The following is a 16,511-nucleotide window of genomic DNA, read 5'->3' as shown; positions in this document are numbered from 1 at the left end:
CTATTGTATATGAAAGTATAGCTAATTAATATTTCGTAAAACTCGAATAAAATTGTTTGTTAGTAATATTTATACAATTCAAATGTCGTACAGTCTTACAGTTGCGACTTTCTTTTATCGTAAACCTTACGAAGCTTTCGTTACGTTAGGTATATACAGTATATCTTAAAATTCGACAGACTACGACATATTAATACTGAAATTCCCGTTCCAAAGAATTAGATTTGAGTATTCATTATTTCATTTCGACATTTATGATGAAACGTGAATTCGACAGATTTTGACATGTCTGGTGTTTATAAATTAAATGCGCTAGACTTCGAAATCTCAATAATTATATTTTGTAAACTATATACAACGGTATTCGGCGGAATCTCGTCATTATACAAGTTCCATTTCGACAGGATTTGACAACATGGGCGACATGTGGATACATCCTTACGAATCGGATACCTTCCGGCAAGACCTGGCTCGTCTGTGGGACCAACTAAAGCCTTTGTATGAACAACTTCATGCCTACGTCAGGAGGAAGCTGAGAGAGGTAAGGAGGGCGAGAGTAGAATCCATGGGGGCAGCTATTTTATATGCAATATACAATACACAGGTTTCTCTCTCTCCATTATATTATAGATATATATATATTATATATATATATTTATATATATATTAATATACAAATATACATATAATTTAATTCCTTTACACATGTATATAATACAATCACTAGAAGGTATGTTTTATGATCATCGAATAACATGAAGCCCAGAACATCCCAGGCCAGTTCACAGAAAACGGAAACCAGGTGCCAAACAAAATATGATATACCCGTTCTCTGTGCAATGTACTAGGGGATACTTACAGGTTCGAAGCCGCATACTGACTAGCATTTAGTATATATCTCATCTGATTACACATATGCATATATATGCACACATACATAATCTGAGGGTGTGAGTTGGTTTAAATATTGATTATCCACCCAAATGCCTATTCAAAATGGTATGTATATGTTTACATGATACAAATTCATGCCCAAATACTGAGCATAATTACTAACGCATGAAGCGTGTGTGATATGTATCATCATATATATATATATATATATATATATATATATATATATATATATATATATCGATATAGAGTGTATATATAATATACTATACCTATGTATGTAATGGTGTATAATATATATATATACTATATATATTATATATATATATATATATATATACATACATATAAGATGGTGTATGGTGTACTACTATAATATGTGGTAATGGTATATATATATATATATATATAATATATATATATATATATATATATATATATATATATATATATATATTATATTATATATATATTTACACAGATACTGATGTGGATATTCGTAGCAAATTGCGTTTACCTTTGTCGTTTCTTTATTAATACTCAGTTTATTTTTCCAGAAATATGGCGACAAGCACATTAGCAAGCGAGGTCCCATTCCTGCACATCTGTTTGGTAACATGTGGGCACAAAGTTGGTCAGAAATCTATGACTTGGCTATACCCTTCTTGGGCAAAACCTCCGTGGACGTCACTCCTAACATGGTGGAACAGGTATATTGAAAAGTCATTATTATTTATTATTATTATTATATTATTATTATTATTATTATTATTATTATTATTATTATTATTATTATTATTCAAAGAAAACTCATAATCACATGAGTCAATAAAATGGTAAAGTAAATCCACAATTGCATGTCAGTTTGATTTTGTTATTTTAAATAACAAAATCAAACAGATAAACTATTGTGGATTTACTTTTCCATTAGTACTATTATTATTATTATTATACAGGGCATTTTGGTAATTAGTCGTTTACAAATAGTAAATCAATTTGGCTGCTATCAAATGTTAATTTGAGTTTAGTAGGCAATTTTTTGTTTATTAGGAGTATCTCTTAAATCTGAAGAATAGGGTTCTAGTTAATTTACTCATTAAGTTGACCTAAATTTAAAGATGAATCAGATTTTATCTAGAATTTAGTTGGTAATTATCAGAATATGAATCTTTTGAGATAGTAAGAAAACCAAGAATTAAAAAAATTAACCGGTGGAAAAGTTCCAGAACTTGAAGGGAAATTTGTAACTAAACAAAAGGCTAATAACCAAAATAGTGTGAAATTTTTCTTTTATATATATAACTTTGTCACATCTTTTACATGACAGGCGTTACTTTCATTTCAGGATTTTATTTTTACACGTGATAGGGAGATGTGGCAATGATTAATTGTAGAATAAGAATAATATTTAATACGGCAATATACACACATTAAATATATATATATATATATGTATATATATATATATATATATATATTAATTGTATATAAATATATTATATATGTTATATATTTATATATATATATATATATATATATAATATATATATATATAATTATATATATGTGTGTGTGTGTGGTGTGTATATATACTGGAATATATATATATACTATATATATATATATATATATATATATATATATATATATATATATATGATATATATATATGCCCAAGGGTTAGTGGTCCGCTCTTGAAGGAAAAAATCACTCAAAAAGCAAATGATTTAGCTTCTAAAATACAATTTCACAATAGCATAACAACAAACCACCCACCAAAAGAAAAAAAAAAAAAAAGACAGCCACGGTGAACCCAAAAACAGTTATTGGCTTTTAAAACCAAAATAAAACATTGATAATATCAGCATTCACCCGAGGACAACAGGTGCACTTTAAATTACAGCAGAAGTTACAACAAAAACAACATATAGGTCAATTCTTTTTTGTTGGAAAAAACTCTCTATCGCGAGAGTATATACGTATAATGCTCTAAGGGATTCTTAATAATGAAAAATGTTGCGAGTTCTTGTCTAATTTAGAAACCCTTTACAAAAAGCTTTCGAACCCTTCCCTGGGTTCATCTTCAGTAAAAAAAAAAAAAAAAAAAAAAAAAAAAAACAGAAAAAAAAAACAGATAAAACACAGGGAAGGGTTCGAAAGCTTTTTGTAAAGGGTTTTAAAATTATATAGGTCAATGATGAGCTTTTGGAACAGACGCCACCAAATTAACCTAGAGAAAATGAATAGACACTTGTTTCGGTACTTCGATCATGACGGTCTTTTTGTCTTTCAGGGATACTCTCCCCGCCGGATGTTCGAACTTTCCGAGGACTTCTTCGTCTCTCTGAACCTGACCAGGATGCCCCCAGAGTTCTGGGAGCATTCGATAATCGAAAAACCCAACGGGAGGGAGCTCGTATGCCACGCTTCCGCCTGGGACTTCTGCAACGGCAAAGACTTCAGGTAAGAGTGCAACGTCTTCAGGTAAAAGTGCAAAGTCTTCAAGGGAGGATGTGAATACTTCAGAAAAAAGTACGAGATCTTCAGGGTCGGGTGATATTTTTTCTTTTTTGGGTTTTTTTATTTGAGAGATGTTCATTCATGTTGATTAGCATTGTTCCATTACCGATAGCAGTAAAAGGCAATTGCTGTAAAAAAAGATAAAATCCTTGTATACGCGCAGATAAAAACAACTAATGTAAAAGAATACTAGGCTTTAAAATACAGAATCATAAATCAACACAACTGACATATATATAGTATATAGTATATATAAGATATATATATGTATATATATATATATATATATATATATATATATATATTATATATATATAATATAATATTAATTATTACAAATGTATATATATATATTATATATTATATATATAATATATTATTATTATATTTATTATAAATACAAAATGTTATATATATTATATTAAAATGTATGTAGATAAAATTAAAAATCTAGAACGATGCCATTTTCTTCAAAAGTTCACAAGTATTCCAAATATTCTCTCAGGTTTCATTTGTGTCTAAGAATTGATTAGCGGGTCAGAACGTTGCTTTCACCAGACCCTCCGTTAGTAGACTGCAAAATAGCTATTTACTTCGCCCCACCTTATTACCCATAACCTCACCCCCGCACACAAACACAGTAAACATCAAAAGTTGGATAGAGCTAATAAAAAAACAAGTAAAAAAAATGCGCCGAAGTTTCTTCGGCGAAATCGAATTTTCAGTACAGGATATAATGCTGTATAAAACTCTCAGCCACGACCCATGAAACGCTCAGCCGCTGTTTATGAAGCTTTCAGTCACAGGCCATAGTGGTGGTCAGTGTTGTTGGCACATATAGCTGTGCCAGACGCATGATCATGACTGACTTTAACCTTAAATAAAATAAAAACTACTGAGGCTAGAGGGCTGCAATTTGGTATGTTTAATGATTGGAGGGTGGATGATCAACGTACCAATTTGCAGCCCTCTAGCCTCATTAGTTGTTAAGAACAGAGGCCGAACGGACAGGCAAAAAGCCATCTCAATAGTTTTTTTTTACAAAATACTAAAAAATAAATAAATGGGAAATATCACCAGACATCTTCAATCCTAATGTATCACTTTTAGTTTATGATAAGCTTATTTCTAACATCGTATCTAATTGTTCTTGCCACTACAGGATTAAGCAATGTACCGACGTGACCATGAATGACCTCATCACCGTCCACCACGAGATGGGTCATGTGGAATACTTCCTCCAGTATAAGCATCTTCCAATGGTCTTCCGAACAGGGGCTAACCCAGGTAAGAATCTGATCACAGTTTTGACGGAAAAAATAATGTTTATTATTATTTTCATCATTACTGGTGTTGTTGTTCGATGATAAAAACTGACCCGGCTCCACCCAAAACATTGTCTAGTAGATCTCACCTTCGGGTCAACCGTGACCTGATTCCAGGTAAGGAGGCGCCACAATACTCTAAAACAAATGAATTCAATGATGAGAAAGGTGGAAAGTGGCAGTGGCGGCTTTAAAAATCGGATGATTTAGCTGAAACCTATGAGTTACACACAATGATAGTCTGAAGTGGAAATCTGGAAAAGGCATTCGTTCGACGAAGACTTACGTATTTTTGTCATTTTTTTTAAAATTTGAAGTTAGAAACGTTAGAATGGCTTTATTCAGTTTATAAAAGTCTAACAACAAACCCATGATATTAAAAATCTGGAAAAGCTCGCTGACAACTGGTGTGCAAATAGTTATATAAATTAAAAAATGCTAAATATTAATACATTCATTAGGCCACATCAAGCATGTTGACTAATCATACGGGTAAGGAAAATATCCTTCATATTGAACATCAAAACAAGATAAAGAGTATAAAAAATCTGCTAAAAATATTCTCATTATGAGCTTATCTCCTCAAATCCGAAAGAGCAATTATCTTCAAGCATTGTATGATTTATTTTACATCCATAATATAAAATAAAAAATATTTACAAGCCACTAGGGAAGAAGATTTTGTCAGAGTTTTTATCAGGAAGGATGAAAAGCAGCTTGTCAGAGAAAGCTCTTCCCAGAATCATAGACCGAGATTTTGAAAAGTCGTTGACAATGAACTTTCTCCTCCCGAAATCCATCAGGTGGCAGATAATTTACTTGGGCATATCAAAGGGAGAAATGAAATTTTGGTTAAGCATTGTGCGAAATCGACAATAAGAGAGAAAACCGAAAATTTCCCAAATTATTCAGAAGATTCAACTGAAAGACATGTTCTGGATTAATTCAAAGAACTAAGCAGAAGCAGAAAAAATAGAATAGCTTTTTATGTCCATCCCACTGGTTATGGATTATTCTTGTAGTACATGAAGCAAAAGCGCCGATGGACCATTAGCATTGGCGAACTTTGATTAACATAACAACGAGATTCTCCAAACGTGAATCATATAAAAAAAAAATGATTAACTTTACGATTTGCACAAGATTTTCGTCAAGACAAGCTCAAGATATGACATCTGCCCAAAGCTGGTAGAGAGAGAAAATAATCAACACGTCATAAATAATGCAAAATCAAAGTTTTCACTCTGTAAGGTGATTCTCTTAAATCTGATGGCTTCCTAGAACTCTGATGCCTATTTAACTGCAGGAAAGTGCAAATGTATTCGAATAAGTTCGTTTACCAGCTGGACTGATGAAAGAAACACAGCAACCTGTAGGAGTTTCATTTCCGAAAGAAATATTTTCATCATAGGATATACTTCTTGTGTGCAAAAAGGTGAAAGTTTTCCTCTTCACTTTGACTCCCCTCCAATTCACTTCTACGTAGTAATGAGAATTTCTGAATACATACAGGTTTCCACGAGGCCGTCGGTGATGTACTGGCCTTGAGCGTTGCAACACCAAAACATCTCCAGAAGATCGGCCTCCTGGAGAAGGTCGAGGACGACCCAGAGAGCGAAATCAACTTCCTCCTCAACATGGCGCTCGATAAGATTACCTTCCTGCCCTTCGGATACTTGATGGACCTCTGGCGATGGGATGTCTTCAGCGGCAAGACGCCAGAGGAGAACTGGAACTGCGCTTGGTGGGACCTGAGGTAAGGAACGGGAACCGTCTTGGGGAATGGGCACAACACCAAGTTCCTGTGGGGCCAATATTGCTATATGATCAAGTCTAAACCTTGATTTTGTAACAAAATAGATCACGAAAGCGCCAATACCTCTACTGGTTTATTTCAGCGACCATTTACAATTATATTCCTTTGAGCGGTTGAGTAGCGGTCATCATTCATTGCCTTGCCCAGGGCCTATACGATGCTATTGAGATGGCCTGGTAGTGAAAAGGTTTGTATCAACAGTTAGAAAAGTGCAAAGGGGAGGTATGGCAATGAATGTAATTTGAGACAGCGAATAATGCCTGGGACTAGAGCAAGAAGAAGAAGACACGTTCAGAGCGACAGTTCGCCAGAAATCAGGGATCATCAGAATTAGGAGATGGTTTCAAACCATTGTCTTTCTCAGAGCGGTGACAGAAGCGTCCGCAATGACTTCTCGATGATATCCTAGAGCCAGTGGTTCCCAAACTGGAGTCGACGGATCCCTTGGGATTAAGGAGAGGGTCCTAGGGGGTCAGGAACACAATGTAAAAATTAATATTTTTTCAACTCCAGAAATAAAATTGTGGCTGTTTTCACCAATTTTACTTTGTATTGAATTTAAAGTAAGAAGAAAAATACTGAAAATATTTTACGTATTTATTTATACTTACTTTGTGCAGGAATATGCATATATTAAATGTACTACGTTGTATGGGTATCCGGGTATGGCAATGATAACTTTTGATTGGCTGGGGTCCTCGGCTGGGACTCATCATATTGGGGGGTCCTTGGTATGGGTCAAGTTTGGGAACCACTGTCCTAGATTGTGATGTAAGGGGACTGAGATAGTAATTAGCCGCACGAGACTATTTTGAGATGAATGTCATGGAAACACAACCAGCTTGATTTTTTCACAATAACTTTACAGTGAATTACAATTTATCTTCCAATTTAGAATCCAAATACTGGGAACTCGTAAGCGAGATACCTTTGATGCATAAATGTAAATAAAATTAAAAAGATATTAAGCAGGATTGATAGTGAGGGGCGGATAAACACAAATGATGTTATGGCTTTTGCTTCTGTTAAGAATGAGAATTCTATACCTTGGAAGCTAGTTTTAAGTGATTAGCTTTTTATGCTGGACCTATATCAATGTTTGCATTTTTTCGGTCATATAATAATAATAATAATAATAATAATAATAATAATAATAATAATAATAATATAATAATAATAATAATAATTATTTTAGTATTATTATTATTATTATTATCTTGATTATTAATTTTTTTTTTTTTTGCTCTATCACAGTCCTCCAATTCGACTGGGTGGTATTTATAGTGTGGGGTTCCGGGTTGTATCCTGCCTCCTTAGGAGTCCATCACTTTTCTTACTATGTGCGCCGTTTCTAGGATCACACTCTTCTGCATGAGTCCTGGAGCTACTTCAGCCTCTAGTTTTTCTAGATTCCTTTTCAGGGATCTTGGGATTGTGCCTAGTGCTCCTATGATTATGGGTACGATTTCCACTGGCATATCCCATATCCTTCTTATTCCTATTTTCAGATCTTGTTACTTATCCATTTTTTCTCTCTTTCTCTTCAACTCTGGTGTCCCATGGTATTGCGACGTCAATGAGTGATACTTTCTTCTTGATTTTGTCAATCAGCGTCACGTGTGGTCTATTTGCACGTATCACCCTATCTGTTCTGATACCATAGTCCCAGAGGATCTTTGCCTGATCGTTTTCTATCACTCCCTCAGGTTGGTGTTCGTACCACTTATTACTGCAAGGTAGCTGATGTTTCTTGCACAGGCTCCAGTGGAGGGCTTTTGCCACTGAATCATGCCTCTTTTTGTACTGGTTCTGTGCAAGTACCGGACATTCGCTTGCTATGTGGTTTATGGTTTCATTTTTCGTATTGCACTTCCTACATATGGGAGAGATGTTATTTCCGTCTATCGTTCTTTGAACATATCTGGTTCTTAGGGCCTGATCTTGTGCCGCTGTTATCATTCCTTCAGTTTCCTTCTTTAGCTCTCACCTCTGTAGCCATTGCCACGTGTCATCGCTGGCTAGTTCTTTAGTCTGTCTCATGTATTGTCCGTGCATTGGTTTGTTGTGCCGGTCCTCTGTTCTGTTTGTCATTCTCCTGTCTCTGTATATTTCTGGGTCTTCGTCTATTTTTATTAGTCCTTCTTCCCATGCACTCTTTAGCCACTCGTCTTCACTGGTTTTCAGATATTGCCCAGTGCTCTGTTCTCGATGTTGACGCAGTCCTCTATGCTTAGTAGTCCTCTCCCTCCTTCCTTTCGTGTTATGTATAGTCTGTCCGTATTTGCTCTTGGGTGTAGTGCTTTGTGTATTGTCATATGTTTCCTGGTTTTCTGATCTATGCTGCGGAGTTCTGCCTTCGTCCATTCCACTATTCCTGTGCTGTATCTGATTACTGGCACTGCCATCGTTTATGGCTTTTATATACGCCGTTATTATTATCCGATTATTATTATTATTATTCCTTTGATTATTATTATTATTATTATTATTATTATTATTATTATACATTTAACCTGCAATCTGGACGCTTCAGGCAACACCACTTCCTAAGGGGGTTTTTAAGAATAGTAATATAAAAAATAATAGTAAAAATTATATTGATATTATTCTTTTTAGCCAATATTTAACTTCATTGTAACTTGAGTTTTTTTATCATCTTTGACGGACAGCTAATACATGTTAACGAAATTTTTCTTCATTAAATCAGAATGGATCTTATCAATAGCTTCATCATATAGCAAGACTATTTTGCACGTACAAACGTGAATAATATCTTGAAGAATTGTTATATAATGATTGGTAATAATATTACGTTAAACGTCGGATTGACATTAACTGCACAAACATCGGGGGAGAAATGGCGTTTATGTCGCTATTTGAATCCTTATTGAATAAGTATACACGACCCTCAACTGCTAAAAGTGGTAGGCTCATACAAATTGCGTTCAAAAGTTATTTAGACCGAAGACAAAAAGTCTACAACATAGTCACCAAACTATTTCTCCTAGAGATTAATAATAATATTATAATGATAATTTTATTTCCAAATGACACTGGTTATCCTACAATGCATATTAATACGTATAGGTAAAGTAATGAAAGATCAGCATTAAAATAATTTCATAGTAAGTGAATACTAATGTAACTGGCATCTCTTCAACTTATTCTTAAAAGAATGTAGAGTGGCAGCATCCTTGATATATTGAGGTACCTTATTCCACAGGGAAGGGCCCCTAGACGGGAACTCCCTTGAGCATATGATATGTTGTCGCAACACTGACGAGTATAAACACCAGTTACAGAGTTAACCACATTAAAATGAGAGAGAGAGAGAGAGAGAGAGAGAGAGAGAGAGAGAGAGAGAGAGAGAGAACATCAATAACAACCTCCTCCTTGTTACAGGTACAAACTGCAAGGACTTAAGCCTCCAGTTATTCGTTCGGAATATGATTTCGATCCCGGTGCTAAATACCACATCCCAGCTAATGTGCCCTATATCAGGTAAGTTAACGAAACTTAAGTGTCTCCGTAACACTCAGTGATATATAATGTAGCCATTTCCTGCTCTCTCCACACGACCACTTTCAATCATTCTAAACAAAATTCTTAACAAAGTGTTCCTTTGTTGTTTTATGTACCTTCCTAACTTCCAGTAATTGGCTGTATTTAATTACTTTCCTTCCTAAATCATTCGTGAACTTTCGGAGATTTTTGTAAAATGCCAGCTATAGGAGAGCATTGCTTGGAGTATACAGTTCACCAGAACTTTCAATTATCCGTAAAGCTTCTTAAAAAATAATTCCTCCGAATATCTTATATCACTAGGAAAAAGCAGAGATGATGATACAGCTTTCTTCGTTAAGGATGAAATTATTTATCGTTAAAAAAATAGGTTTGTCGTAAGTTTTCATCAGTGCCTAATTTCCCAATATCATAAGTCCTCGACAAATGAAGCGTAAATGAAAGCGGATAATAGTAATTTCAGCTCTATATTATTGTACCAGGTATCTCTCCGAACACATTTGCCAGTTACGAGAATTATGATTATATATCTTTATTAACACTTCACTAATTAAAAATTTCATTGTATCTTTCCAAATAATTATTTTGCCTGGTGAGAATATTATTGTAGCTTTCCAAATACGTTATCAGTTAGGAGTATCTTCGTAGGTTTGCAAAAATTTCACCAGCTGTGAATATTATTGTTCTTTTTCAGATACTTCGTCAGCTTTGTAGTTCAGTTCCAGTTCCACAAGGCCCTGTGCATGAAGGCAGGTGAATATGACCCTCTGGACCCCAGCAAACCACTGCACAAGTGTGACATTTACCAGTCGACAGAGGCTGGTAATGCTTTAGGGTAAGTTAACTATCAGTCACCAGAGTCTGGCATTCCTACAGGGTAACTTAATGCTAAGCAAGGAGACTGGTACTCACCACCTTCTTTCCCACCGTTATCCTTACATTAAGGGGTCGGTTGCCTGATGAGCCTTCTCCACTGCCTTCTGTCAAAGGCATGGTTTATTGTTTAGCAAAGGGTTTTTACGACCGCCATGCCCTTGCTGTCATCAACTACAGTTGTTGACGGTGGGCTTCACCTCTAACTAAAAAGTCCACTTGCAAGCCAACAGTTTCCACAGTTATTGGCAGTGGGCCTAGCCTTTGACTAAAAAGTAAGACTGCAAGGCAGCAGCTGTCCTTTTAGTCGCCTTTTACGACACACCAGGACCAACGGTGGTAGTATTCTTACCCCAGGGTTAAATCAAGGAGGCGGGTAATATTTTAAGTCTTAGTTCCTTACCAATCGACTGAAGTTGGTAATCTTTTAGGTTGAAAGTCACAAAAGCCCTTTCTGTTCTTGGACGAGTTAATAATTACTCAACAAAAGTAGTAACGCTTTGAGAAATGTGAAATTCTAGTAAAAGATGTTGGCAATCCATTAGGGTAAGTTAAAATACCACTCCACAGAGACTGGTAATGCTTTTGACAAACACCATTCCTGGTAATGCTCTTGGCAAACTTCATTCCCTGGTAATGCTCTTGGCAAACTTCATTCCCTGGTAATGCTTCTGACACACACCACTCTCTGGTAATGCTTTTGACAAACTACACTCCCAGGTAATGCTTTTGACAAACTCCACTCCCAGGTAATGCTTTTGACAAACACCACTCCATGGTGATGCTTTCTATAGCACAGTGATAAGACCAGTGTTGATGTATGAATCGGAAACATGGGCTCTAAGAAGGAAAACGGAAGTAAAGCTTGAGAGAACAGAGATGAGAATGCCGAGGTGGATTATGGGAATATCGCTGCTTGAGAGATTGGAAAATCTTGAAATAAGAAGAATGGCAGGATTACTGAAGATTACGGTGGTGGTAAGAGAATCACGACTGAGATGGTATGGGCATGTGTTGAGGATGGAAGCGAGGAGAGAGTGAAGAGGGCGTGAGAGTAATCTGTTAAAGGAAGAAGATCGAGAGGGAGACAGAGAATTAGGTAGTGAGATAAAGAGAAGGAAGATGTGGAGAGAAGAGGTTTGCTGGAGGATGATGCCTTTGATAGACAGCAGTGGGGAAGGCACATCAGGCAACCAAACCCTTAATGTAGGGAAAACGATAGGGAAGAAGAAGGCTCCCAGGTAACGATTTTCACAAACACCACTCCCTCGTAATACTTTTGACAAACGCCACTGCCAGGTTGTACTTCTAAAAATCACCACTCCCAGGTAATGCTTTTGACAAACTCCACTCCCTGGCAGTACTTTTGTAAAACACCACTCCCACGAAGTGCTTTTAACAAACACCACACTCTCGTAATACTTTTGACAAACACCACTCCCAGGTAATGCTTTTGACAAACACCAATTCCTGTTAATGCGTTTGATAAACACCACAACCAGGCAATGCTTTAGACAAGCACTACTCCCTGGTAATGCTTTTGACAAGCACTACTCCCAGGTAATTATTTTTACAAACACCTCTCCCTGGTAATGCCTTTGACTGAATTGAACATCAGTCACAACTAGTAAATCAAACGCCATTCATCAGTAGCTGGTAATACTCTACAATAAATTAAACACCAGACTACATAAGTTGCTACGACATTTTGATACATGGATTACCGGTTCACAGAACATAGTATTGTTTTAGGTAAAGTGAAATGTCATATTAATGACAGTCTTCTTCTTTCCCACCGTTACCCCAACATTAAGGGGTCGGTCGCCCTGATGCACCTTCTCCTCTACCTTCCTTACAACATCAGGCATGGTTTATTTTTGGCAAAGGGTTTCTTTTACGACCGCATGCCCTTGCTGTCATCAACCACATTTACTGGCGGTAGGCCTCGCTTTTGACTGAAAAGTCCACCTGCAAAGCAGCAGTTTCCACAGTTTTTGGCAGTGGGCCTAGCCTTATACTCAAACGTGAGACTGCAAGGCAGCAGCTGTCCTTTTAGTCGCCTTTTACGACACGCAGGACCTACGGTGGAAATATTTTTATACCCCTACCACAGGCTCCTCATATCAATGACAGTATTTAACCAGTGTTCATATCAATGACAGTATTTAACCTTTTTAAAAAAAATACCAGTGGAGTAAAGCATTAGGATTATTATCAATTAAGAATCTTGATGACGCTTTAGATTTAATTTTAAAAACGATATCATATTTATTTGATAAAGACATAAAATGACTGATCGTAATACGTTCTGCAGCTGGGAGATATATTGGTATGGAAAGAGAATCAGCTGAGTAAGCAAACTATTTGATTTCAGTATACGAAATGGCTACTGGTAACATATGATTCTACGTAGGCACTGCATAAGGATATGGTTCATTATCTGTTAGCAAGAGGTAATAGGAGTGTACTGTTGGGAAAGTAGGATAAAGAGGTGCTTTGGGCTCTGATAGTACATGACCATTTATAATGCAGTTAAAGAGAGAGAGAGAGAGAGAGAGAGAGAGAGAGAGAGAGAGAGAGAGACCCACTTCAGAGGTTTCTCTTTGGACGAGTCGGTTACGTGCTCGACCATTGATCTCAGGCTCCGGGTTCGATTCTCCACTCTGCCAACACGAAATCAGAGGAATTTATTTCTGGTGATAGAAATTCATTTCTCGATGTAGTTCGGATCCCACAATAAGCTGTAGGTCCCTTTGCTAGGTAACCAGTTGGTTCTTAGCCACGTAAAAATATTTAATCCTTCGGCCCAGCCCTAGGAGAGCTGTTAATCAGCTCAGAGGTCTGGTTAAATTAAGGTATGTTTAACTAGGTTTAAGTGATGTCTTACACTCAGTAACGACACAATAAAAAAAAAAAACTTGAATGGTTGATCTACTTGATGTCTTGCTATCTGGAGTCAAGATACAGCGGCTTATGGTAGCTTTTGTGTGTGTGTGTGTGTGGTGCTTTTACGTTGCATGGAACCAGTGGTTATTCAGCAACGGGACCAACGGCTTTACGTGACTTCCGAACCACGTCGAGAGTGAACTTCCATCACCAGAAATACACATCTCTCGCTCCTCAATGGAATGGCCAAGAATCGAACCCGCGACCACCGAGGTGGGACGCCAACACCATACCAACCACGCCACTGAGGCGCATGCGGCTTTCGGTAGCAGATTACAGCAGAGAATGAGAAAGCTGCTTATGTATTAGGATTAAGGAACAGTTTGGCTACTGGCAGTGTACCAAGATACAAAGATGCCTAAGCCTTTGTTAGTGCAATACGATAAGGAAGAGCATTAGTGCATCAGGATTTAATAATGCACTGTGATCATAAAATACAACAAATGTAAGCAAGCCCTTAAGTTTCGTGTGGATATCGTCGTGGACCATTAAGGAAAAACTAGACAAATTTTAACTTTTAACAGGTCATCAGGCATAAACTTGATAAATTTTGGAATCGTGACAACTTCAGTCTTCTTTGAAGCTGTATGGTTCAAAATATATTTTAGAACCTCATTACTACTTGGGATCAATTAAATATTATTTGGTAAACTACACACATTTAGCGGATTTTCTAAAATGTCATTATACGGCTAAAAATAGCTAAACTTTGTCGTGTTTTCAGTGACATGCTTCAGCTCGGTGCTTCCAAACCCTGGCCAGAGGCCATGGCTGCTTTGACCGGAAGTCGTGAAATGGACGCTTCTGCCATCAGGGAATACTTCAAGCCTTTGGAAATGTGGCTGAAGGAAGATAATGAAAAACACGGCGAAATCCCCGGGTGGGATACAGGTAAGGAGCTAAAATGAAACAATCACTTTTTAGAACTTTTCTCTTAATACTGTCTTATACTTCCACTTACAATATAGGTAAGAGAATCTTCACCCTTTAAAACCATTCAGTGACATGGCTTTGTGGCTCACGATCACGCAGTTTCCGAGGTACTTTACTTTCTTTTTTAATTTTTCAAATAAAAGACTTAACAATTTTGGATGCGATCCATCTACTGATAATAAATCAAACTATTCTTATTAGTTTCTGAAATCTGAAGTCCTCTCATCTATAGAAAAATATTGTAAGATTTACTCTGTGAATTCAATGCTCTCGATTTAAAATTTTGTTGAGTCTATCACATGAAATGTTCGCAAGGTTATTGTACAGATACAAGCAGTTTGAATTCTTCCTTTTACCCGAATTATCACTGCTCAAGTTACAGAACTGTCTTGTAATTAGATGAATTCAGCAGATAATTCATCATTGCCATCATCACATAATTTTACTTCTTCACGTTTTATTCTTTCACCGCAATGGCCATTCAAAAGACAAAAATTACCTAGAGTAATTTTTCATTTTACATCCTCAGACGAGATCATGTGCACCCCAGACGCGCCATCAGAAGAAGCCAAGGGCGAACCTTCTTCGGCAGGATCTACAGTTTCCGCCGCTCTTCTACTGCTGGTGGTCAACCTTCTCCATTACCTCAGGCGCTAACCTCATGTAGAAGTAACTAAAATTCTTCTTACTCAAAGATAAATTTTTATACACTTTGTACATATAAAATTTAACTCTTTTGTAGAAGTATTTTGAAGTTTTCATATACAAACGCTCCTTGCGTTTGGTGTAAGAGGGCTCGGTTCTCTTCTTGTCTTGTAATTTCTTTATTGAAAAGGTTTGAATTTTATTCCTTCTTTGTCTATGACAATATTTTACCTACTTTCTCATTTTTTACCTCTGTGAATTGTTATGTTTTCTTCTGTTTTTTTCTTCATTATTTTAGTTAAGTCAGTATGCTATTACATAAAAAATAATCATTTTTTAATTTATGAGTGTTAAAGAATAAATTATTACATAACTGATTGAAATAGGAAAATTGCTCGTGGTATGTATAGATTTTTTATAAATATGTACATGAAGACAAATCAAATATATTTTATTCTATTACGTGTAACCCCTTGTTTTATTCCTCTTTGTTAGACACTGTGACTTACATTCAACTAAGATAAGTTTTTGGGCAAGAGATTTTACATTTACAAGGAAAATTTTAATAGGTTAACTGGTCCACATTATAATAAAATATACGCTGTCGGAGCTTTTCTCCCGAAAATATGGAATTTATATAGATATGACTTCATATGCCATACACAATCATACGGCCAAAATTCACTAGATAAAAATTTATTTGCCATAAATTACTTGCTTCGCCTTTTTTTCTTTCTTGTTTCAGTAAGAGACAAACATGTGAACAAAAGTCAGTTTTCTTGATCGAAAAGGCATTATTTTTACGAAAAGGAAAACAAATACATAGTTGCCATGGGCACAAATAAACCCATATTGGACCAATTTCCTATTTTTGGCAATTGTTTTATACTTTTTTTTTTCTATTTTTACCATTTTCGGCCTCCAAAATCGGTATCTGGCCACTCAGGCATTTTAATTAAGTCAATGACCTTGACTAGCTCAGACCTGAAAGCAAAATGCAGGTTTTGATATTAAGCTCTATCACTCAAACTTAATTC

General features: G+C 36.0%; 1 protein-coding gene across 1 annotated transcript in view; it reads left to right on the top strand.

Moving 5' to 3' along the window:
* The window catches only part of LOC135201843 (angiotensin-converting enzyme-like), an 82,815-nt gene extending 66,872 nt beyond the window's left edge, over positions 1-15,943 (top strand). The window contains exons 6-14 of the mRNA XM_064231129.1: positions 405-541; positions 1,452-1,604; positions 3,188-3,357; positions 4,577-4,701; positions 6,252-6,495; positions 9,958-10,056; positions 10,772-10,912; positions 14,621-14,787; positions 15,359-15,943. Coding sequence (XP_064087199.1) covers positions 405-541; positions 1,452-1,604; positions 3,188-3,357; positions 4,577-4,701; positions 6,252-6,495; positions 9,958-10,056; positions 10,772-10,912; positions 14,621-14,787; positions 15,359-15,486 — 1,364 coding nt within the window. The 3' untranslated portion in view covers positions 15,487-15,943. The remainder of the gene's footprint in view (positions 1-404; positions 542-1,451; positions 1,605-3,187; positions 3,358-4,576; positions 4,702-6,251; positions 6,496-9,957; positions 10,057-10,771; positions 10,913-14,620; positions 14,788-15,358) is intronic.
* The last annotated feature ends 568 nt before the right edge of the window (positions 15,944-16,511 follow it).

The sequence above is a fragment of the Macrobrachium nipponense genome, chromosome 28 (assembly GCF_015104395.2).
Source record: "Macrobrachium nipponense isolate FS-2020 chromosome 28, ASM1510439v2, whole genome shotgun sequence".
Lineage (NCBI taxonomy): Eukaryota > Metazoa > Arthropoda > Malacostraca > Decapoda > Palaemonidae > Macrobrachium > Macrobrachium nipponense.
Note: the sequence above shows the minus strand (reverse complement) of the source record. Positions and strands in the feature narration are given on the sequence as shown.